The sequence below is a fragment of the Helianthus annuus genome, chromosome 5, assembly GCF_002127325.2.
Source record: "Helianthus annuus cultivar XRQ/B chromosome 5, HanXRQr2.0-SUNRISE, whole genome shotgun sequence".
Lineage (NCBI taxonomy): Eukaryota > Viridiplantae > Streptophyta > Magnoliopsida > Asterales > Asteraceae > Helianthus > Helianthus annuus.
Window position 1 is genome coordinate 155,768,139 of NC_035437.2, and position 9,241 is coordinate 155,777,379.

The 9,241-nt window shown below is 43.0% G+C and overlaps 1 protein-coding gene across 1 annotated transcript; it reads right to left on the reverse strand.

The window, feature by feature from the left end:
• Positions 1-950: 950 nt before the first annotated feature.
• LOC110943882 (myosin heavy chain, muscle-like) lies at positions 951-3,580 on the reverse strand. The gene is made up of 5 exons (XM_022185613.1): positions 3,522-3,580; positions 1,880-2,562; positions 1,632-1,801; positions 1,350-1,511; positions 951-1,268 (listed from the first exon to the last, which is right to left on the reverse strand). Exons 1-5 carry the CDS (start codon positions 3,578-3,580, stop codon positions 951-953), a joined length of 1,392 nt encoding a protein of 463 aa, XP_022041305.1.
• Between the last annotated feature and the right edge of the window lie 5,661 nt (positions 3,581-9,241).

A 9,241-nucleotide genomic window follows, 5' to 3' on the forward strand; every position in this document is an offset into this window, starting at 1 on the left:
CAACAAAATACAGTTCGCCGATAATCATCAAAATGAACCTATCACCCCAGGGGTGCAGCCGGAAATCCATGTGAGCTCAATTCTGCCTCCAGTAGAAACCCCAATCTCCTGGTACGTCAGATCTCAGGGGGCATTAAATGCTGTATACACACAGCTGTGTGCACAAACTGCCCCACAAACACAACCACGGAGACTTGTATCCCATGCCAGGACACCAACGGCACCTCATGTTTCTCAACATGCTTGTCCATCCCGAGTTCAGATCGAAGACACGAAGGTTTACTCTAGATCTCCTTCGAGATACGAGTATACTCAGTCGGAAAATCGCCGAAGAGAATATCGAGACGAGTCACACCCTCATAGGAGACCATCTGTTCACACCACTCGAGGCGAAGAAGGCCCGAGCAAAAAAGCGAAAAACTAAGCAGCAACTCTATGATTTCCCTGCGGAACGAAGCGGATTGTACAGTTATCGAATCTAAGCAGGAGAAAGAGTGTAAGTTAAGAAACATGTAATTATTTTTAATAGACTCTGTAACAGCCTCTGCGCCTTATCCCGAAATAAACAACGGTTTCTATTATTCTTGTGTTTTTTATTACAAAGTGCATGCAATTCCTTCTGGTAAGTGCAAAAAAAGTATGGTAAATATAATACAAGTCTCATGAACGGTCAGTGATTACATATTTACATCACACAAGACCACACGTTTACACATGAGCTTCATACCACCTTCATTCGCCTTACCTGATCAAAGTAATTGTACACATGCAAAATATTGTAAACTAAAAAAACGCATATCATACTATTTATGGCGCACCAACACGCCCCTCATAAATCATCGAATTACACGACAGTGTATTATAGTTACTTGCACGGCAGTGCACTAACAAAAAAGGTGATAACACATCCCATAAAGACTACAACAATTGTTCAATACAACTACAGAAACCTATGCTAGATTTTCATCTTCATCAGGGAAAATCTCCTTCAACTGCGCCACATGATCTTCAGATTGCAAGGCAACATTTATAAGGTCCATAACAGGAAGCTGCAAATCGTCGAATTCTGTCTTTAAAGCTGCAAGGGCGACACCAGTGTTGGCACCATAAGTGGCGGATTTACTGGTATCCCAGTCAACCTTCAGAGCACTATTCACATGCTGTGAACATTCCGCATAACCTTGGGCATACCCGTCATTTCGCGCAGAAACCACCAAGTGCGCAACAGTCTTATCCAGCTCTTCAGAATTCAACACTGACTCAGCAACCTACAAAACAAAGAAGAAAAGACAAAATAAGGAAAAAGCACGAAACGTTTTCACAAGAAAAGCAACGAAAAGTTAACTTACACAGGCAATCCCGCGCTCCTTCAGCCAAGCCATGTCACTTTTCAAAGGTTCAAGCTCGCTTTCCGCTGTGGCCCGCGCCGTTTCAGAATTCTCCAGTTTCTCTTCAATTTCAGTCAAATGGCGGGAGGTTTCAGCTTTTTCGGAATGCGCGAGCTCCAAATCCTTTTTAAGTTATTCCTGGTCAACCGAATGACTCTATGAAATTACGTTGATACTTCAAAGCAGCGAGGTAAGTTCCTCTATCTCTTTTTCTTTAAGAGCAAGAGTGGCGCAAGCATGTACCTCTCGTTGTTCACTGCGCTCCCTATGAGAACGCGCCTCTTCTAGCGCAGCTTCCACACCAGCCTTTTCCTTTTTCAACTTTTCAACCTCCGCATCCTGTTTCTTCAATTTTTCAATCTCAGCCTTGAGATTATTGATAACATTGCGGAGATTCACCTTTTCAGCGTTGTCTTTTTCACAAATTTTCTTTCAATTTTTGCGTTCCTCGGAAAGGAGGGCAGCTTCGGCTTCCGCTTTCCTCTACCAGCCTGCAACAGACCACTCTTCAGTTTTCCGGTCAGCCTCAAACTTGGCCTGATCGGCTTCCAGCTTAGCCTTTAACTGGGCAAAACGGTTTTCTTCATCAACAACTTTCTTCTTTGACACCTTGAAAGCCTCCCACTCCTTGTGCATGCTATGCCACTCACGCACTATGCGATGAGTGGTAGAAGCATAAGAAGCGACCTCCTCAAGGTAAGCATGGTAAGTTTGTTCATGAAGCCGACTTTCTTGAAACTTAATCTCCCCAGGCGGAAAGATCCCCTGCCACCAGTCCCGGCACATGCGCCAATCCGAGAAAGTGTCACCTTTCTTCAGATTCCAAATAGGAGCATGAATCTCGGAGGCATCTTTCTCTGAATAAGTTCTATAATAATAATCCCCCAGGGTTTCCTCTGGGTGGATAGGAGAATTCTTGCCAGCACCAGAAAATGAGCCTTGCTCCTCAACAGTAACCTTCTCAATGTTCTCAGGCATAACATCAGAAGGTTTGGGAGACGAAGTTGAAACAGGAATTTCCTCAGTAGCTTTCTCTTTTTTCGAGTTTTGAGCAACAGCTTCAGGAGTTTGTAGGTTACCAACACCATCCACATTCTCTGGGCTAGTAACTTTTTCTGCATTCGCAGCAACATCAACAGGCTCTTCAGCCCCAAGACCAACAACTTTTTCCGCACTGTTTTGGTCAAAAATCAAGCAAAGATAATGCAACCAAATCTTTATATGTGAGGTATGATGCTTGAATCAATGAGCAATATTAAGGATCACTCTGAAGGTAATGAACAAGTGACACAGAGATTTATACGAGGAAAAAGCCCTTGATCAATGAATGATCTCCGGCATAAAAAACCTCGGGTGATGGAAACTACCGATCACCAACTCAGATTAAACAAGAAATGTATTATAACTTTGGATGATAGCGAGCTAATTACAAGGGTCACTATAGTGTAATGTGCACAAAAGTGTGTAATCGCCAAGTGAATTGTCAAGAGCTGGTGAGAGCAGTTACGAGTGTGTGTGTTTTAGCCAAAAATAGCCAAGTGTTTCTATTTAGCTCGCTATCCCTTTTAAAAATGGAAAATATCTAAGCTAACAAACATTCTGCATTTGGTGCAAGTCCTCCACGAACTCCATAATGTCCATTTCAGCCATGCACGTGCGGAATAAATATGGAATATGCTCCAGGAATATCGCAAAGACCAAGTCCAAGCTCGTACTGCTGCAAAACAACATCATATTCAAAGCAGACAATCGTTAGTATAAGGATCCTTACGATGATCCATGATCCTGATCCTGCAATACTTCTGAGGATCACCAATTCAAACGGAAGTGAGGATCACTAAACCCAACAGTAATTGAGGATCACTGATCATTGGAAAATCCTCCCCTAACAATTGCCCCCAAAATATAAGGAGTAATAACGTAGATAACGAGTTATATTTTCTCGTTCTTATCCGTAACCAACCAACGGATATATAGCCGTTGAATCCTGACTAGCCGTTGCTAACATGACGTCATTAAGGTGACTATCCTGCAAAGTCATCATTATAAATTGAAGTTAGAGATAAGGGTTAGAGAGCATTTAAATTCGTGCGTTTCATCTTTAAATCCTCATTCAAAGACTTGATCAGGTACTTCTCTTTCCTTTCTCTCTTCTTCTTCTCACTCTGTTTCTCCTTCTTCACCACCGTCATAATCAAGATGATGCTAAGATCCTCACCGGCTAAGGATCACAAGAAGGACAGCCCCTTGAAAAGCCAAGGGATCATAAAAGATTCTGCAAAAGAACGTTGCTGCTTCACCGATCCACAGATAGACAAAATCCGCCATTGTTTTCCGGCGAGTACTGTTTTCAAAACCTCTGATCCCACCATTCTGAGTGATTATGTTTCTGAAACCTGGGTAGCTTTTCCGGTCACCCCATTCACAATAGGATACACATACCCTTTTCCAGATTTCACCCAGTCCTTCTTCACTCTCACTGGCATCTCCTACATCCAAGCAATGCCTATGATCTGGAGGGTCTTGATCACCCTTGAAAGGATCATTGAGCAGCAAGGTATTGATCTGGGAATGTCGGAGCTTGCAGAGATGTACGACCTCGTAAGCCATGGATCTCACCGGTATCTACTCAAACATATACTTGGTGAAGAACATCCCATCTTCAAAGCTACTAAGAATGACACCAACTAGAAACGGGATTCTTCTTTGTCAGAAGGGATTCTATCCCTGGTGGAAAGGATCTGCCTAGAAAATGGACCACTCATGGTAGGATAGAGGATCCTTAGAAGGATCACCGGATGAGTTTGCTTCTGATCAGGATCACTAACATATTTCCATTTCTTTTGTGCAGCTATTTCTGTCGCACACCTCATCACAACACCTGCAACAAAGGAAAGGCTTGCTGCTTTCCGAAGACTTGATCCTGCAATAAGATCGTTTAAAGCAAACACCCAGGATTCTCAAGAAGCATTATCAGGTTCTGTCACCATGTCGAGTAAGTATCCATGTTTATAAGTAATTAAATGCTAAAATTAAAATGAAATAAGGATACTTATCTGTTTTGGACGTGTAGGTGCTGGAAAATCTTCAAGATCTGCCTCCAAATTCAGTGTCACTGACCTTGACACTGTCCGATCCTCAAAGAAGAAGCTTGTTGCCAGCCCAGCTATCACGATCCCCAAGGCAACCAGTTCTAAAGGCAAGGGTGGCAAGAAAAGGAAGACCTCTGAGGCTGACAATCTACAAGGCTTGCCTCTGATCCGTCATCAGTTCCTTGAGTACTTTAATGAGGTAAGGATCACTGACTTTGCTTAATTATCCTGCCCACTTGAGGATCATGTGATCCTAAACTTTATATCGTCTTCTTGTAGAAATTTGCTGAAATCGAGGACTATGTTGGGAATGTTGAAGAGCTGGAAGAGAAATACTCGGACCTTCAACAAGTAGCGGTGCTCAAGGATCACAAGATTGCCTCCCTCGAAAAGGACCTCAATGATGCCAAAACCCAGACGGCTAAAGTTCTGATCAACGCTGACTATGAGAAGCACGAGCTCATGGAGGGTGCTAAAGTCTCCGCTGCCATTGCCATGTACAAGACCAAACTGCAGATGGCCCAAGAAGCTCAGGATCCTGACTTTGACAGGAGCAACTGGGACATTGAGGGCTGGAAGGCTAGGCTGGCTGAGTTGGAGGATGAAGAGGAGGCTGAAGAGGTTCTAGCAATCGAGGCTGGTGGCAGTGGCAAGGATCAGGGTGGAGAAGCAGGTGGAGCTGGTGATGGTGATGCAGCGAAGGTGTAAGCTACAAGGATGGGCAATGATGGACACTTCTAGACATAGCCGGAGCCCATTTTTTAGAATTTGGCAGTTTATTTTGGTTATGATGTTTTAGGATTATTGGGTCTGTTGTCAAAGAATAAGGGTCACTTATATAAATGATAAATAAAATCAAAGTGATTTAAGGATCATACCTGAGGATCCAGGTTAGGATCCTAACTCCTTAACAATAATGATTAGGATAATCACAAAGACAAACCTTAGTGGAAGGTAAGTGTTAGGGCAGGATTTTTAATGACCTGTGATCCTTACATGGTATCCTAACAGTGATCCTTGTTTCCGTGGCAGATAGTGATCCTCAGAAGAGCTTCAGGATCAGGATCATGGATCATCCCAAGGATCCTCATACTAACGATTGTTCTCTTTGAATTTCATGTTGTTTTGCAGGAATTACAAGTTGGACCTGGTCTTGGCAACGTTATTAAGGAATCTTCCACGCTAATTTCGCACATGCATAACCGGAAATGGACGTTGTGGAGAAAATGGAAACTTAGCACAAATTACGGATAGTTTGTTAGGCTAAATTTACTTCTATTTCTAAATGGGGTAACGAGCTAGTAGTTAGGTGACTTGCCTAAATTCAACCACACACACTTATATAAACTGCACTCTCGAGCATTTGGCGGAGGACGACACATTTCTTACACGCTCTAGCATACTACACCATAATGACCCTTGTACCTAGCTCGTTACTATCCGAAGTTGTAAACATTATTTATTATATTTGAACTTGGTGATCGGTAGTTTCCATCACCCGAGGTTTTTTATGCCGGAGATCATTCGTTGATCAAGGGCTTTTTCCTCGTATAAATCTTTGTGTCACTTGTGCAATTTACAATTAAGTGATCCTTATCTTTATTCATCATTTCAAGCATCATTCCCCATTACAGAGAGTTTGGTTGCATTATCCTTGTGAAATTTTTGACTAAAACAGTTTGGCGCCCACCGTGGGGCAATTGGTGCTTCATTCATAAGAAAGTTTTCTGTTGGTGATCATTCCGGATCGTTGCATACGAATACATGGCTTCATCGGTGAAGAATACCTCTACTGCGATGTCTGCGGTCAATTCATCTCAGGGCATTCCACCTTTGCCTCCACCACCAGCTGGATCTCAGAAAAATGCTGAGAAGAAACCAACTCCTATTTTCTCTAAACCTCCAACTTCTTCTGCTTCCTATACTCCCACTACTAGTGACATATTTACTTTGATTTTGCAGATGAGAGATCATATACAGCAACAGGACAAGACCAATGACAGGATCCTCAAAGAAATCGGAGATCTCAAGAAACAAAAGAAAGCGGCAGAGGATCATTCTCCACTGGTGCCCAAATCTTTGGATTTTGAGCCATCAGAGGTTCCAGACGTTCAACATGTGGGTGGACCAAGAGGAGTGCACTACGATTCAGCAATAGTGACTCAGGCATCAGGTTCATATTTCCAGCCGGCGGGATCCTATCCTCAGCATATAGGATCCTTCATGAATTCAGGAGCCTACTCAGGAGCACAGCAGGTTCAAGGATCCTCCTTTGTTCCAGGATCATCCCAGGTTCAAGGATCCTCCTTTGTTCCAGGATCATCTCAGGTTCAAGGATCCTCCTTTGTTCCAGGATCATCCCAGTTTCAGGGATCCTTCCAGATGCCAGGATCCTTGAAGAGTTTGCAAACAGGAAGTTCAGATGTCCATCAGGGAGATTTTATTCCAATGCAGACCATTGCTTCCACTGGTCCCTCCATCATCCTAGAGTCCCAGCAATATGGATTCACATCCAGTGTTCCTAACTTGAACCCAATGGGAGGTAACACTTTTAATAATTCTCTTACCACTAACCATGGATTCATGCAGGATGCAGGTATCAACCATGCTATGGCCAAAGAGCTGCAAAAACTGAAGGATATGATATCAAGTGTTCCAGGGGTGGTCAAACCTATCCCGGAGATTGCAGATGGAAGCCATAAGATATCTCGTTTTGCACCACCAATTTGTGATGCTGAGATACCCAAAAGATTCCATATTCCAACTATGAAGCTGTATGATGGTTCAACGGATCCTGAGGAACACATAGCACAATACAGGGAGAGGATGGAGATCAATCCGATTCCAGAAAGGTTAAAGGAAGCGTGCCTATGCAAGGGATTTGGATCCACTCTTACTGGATCAGCTCTAAAATGGCTGCTGTTAGGGCTGGATTTTTATAATACATGATCCTTATATGTGATCCTAACCAGTGATCCTTGTTTCTTTGGCAGATAGTGATCCTCAGCAGAGTTCCAGGATCAGGATCACGGACCATCATAGGATCCTCATGCTAACAGTTGCTTTCATTGAACTTAATGTCATTTTGCAGGAATGTCTAGCAGGATCCGCTCTTAGCATCACAATCAAGGGGCGCGTCTTTACAACTATGGCATATGCTTAATCAGAGATGAACGTTGTGAAGGATATGGAAACTTGGCATGATTTAAGGGCGATAATTTAGGCTAGATTTACTTTTATTTCTAAAGGGGTAATGAGCTGATTATTAGTCTTTTTACCTAAAATAGGCCACTCACACTTGTATATATAACACTCTTCCCCATGCGGAAGACAGACGACACAATTCTCACACGCTTAGACACACTTTACGATAGTGATCCTTGTACTCAGCTCATTATCATCCGAAGTTGTAACCATTTTTCTTATATTGAAGTTTGGTGATTGGTAGTTGCCATCACCCGAGGTTTTTTATGCCGGAGATCATACATTGATCAAGGGCTTTTTCCTCGTATAAAATCCTTGTGTCATTTGCATATTTCTTACTAAAGTGATCCTTTACTTTTTCAACAAACCAAGCATCATTCCCCGTTTACTTAGAGTTTGGTTGCATTATCCTTGTGTGATTTTTGACCAAAACAGTTTGGCGCCCACCGTGGGGCAATTGGTGCTTCATTCATAAGAAAACTTTCTGTTCGGAATCATTTCAAAGAGTTACATGGCTTCATCATTGAAGAATACATCCACAGCGATGTCGGCAGTCAATTCATCTACTGGCATTCCACCTTTGCCTCCACCACCAACTGGATCTCAGAAAAATGCTGAGAAGAGACCAACTTCTATCTCCTCTAAACCATCATCTTCTGCTCTTACTTCTTCTGTTCCCAGTACTAGTGATATATTTACTTTGATTTTGCAGATGAGGGATCGTATGCAGCAGCAGGATGAAACTAATGACAGGATCCTCAGAGAAATCGGAGATCTCAAAAGGCAAAAGAAAACGACAGAGGATCATTCCCCACTAATGCCCAAATCATTGAATTTTGATACTCCAATGATTACTTCTCAGCCACCAGAGGTCCCAGACATTCAATATATGGGTGGATCAAGAGGAGTGCATTTCAGCCCAGCAACAATGACTCAGGCATCAGGATCATATTTTCAACCGGCTGGATCCTACGCCCAGTATTTGGGGTCGTTCATGAGCTTAGGATCCTCCTTTGTCCCAGGATCATCCCAGGTTCAAGGATCCTCCTTCGTTCCAGGATCATCCCAGGTTCAAGGATCCTCCTTCGTTCCAGGATCATCCCAGGTTCAAGGATCCTCCTTCGTTCCAGGATCATCCCAGGTTCAAGGATCCTCCTTTGTTCCGGGATCGTCTCAGATACCAGGATCCTCCCAGATGCTAGGATCCCTAAAAGAGTTTGCAAACAGGAAAATCTAGATGTCCATCAAGGAGATTTTATTCCAATGCAGACCATTGCTTCCACTGGTCCATCCATTATCCCAGAATCCCAGCAATATGGATTCACACCCAATGTTCCTAACTTGAACCCGATGGGAGGTAACACCTTAAATAATTATCTTACCACTAACCATGGATTCGTGCAGGATACAGGTATCAATCATGCTATGGCCAGGGAGTTTACGAAGCTAAGATATGACTCAGTTACCAGGGTAGTCAAGCCATCCGAAGGATTTCATGAAGCCATAAGGAGCTTTTGCACCACATTTGGATGCAATCAAATCATGCTATGAAGCCAG

Excerpts from the sequence above, each read along its gene's own strand:
- LOC110943882 (XM_022185613.1), bottom strand. The coding sequence starts at position 3,580 with ATGACGGTGGTGAAGAAGGAGAAACAGAGTGAGAAGAAGAAGAGAGAA. Across the intron at positions 1,802-1,879 it reads TGAAGAGTGGTCTGTTGCAG|ACAACGCTGAAAAGGTGAAT; the intron begins GCTGGTAGAGGA and ends TTTGTGAAAAAG. Across the intron at positions 1,269-1,349 it reads AGGAGCGCGGGATTGCCTGT|GTTGCTGAGTCAGTGTTGAA; the intron begins GTAAGTTAACTT and ends TTTGTTTTGTAG.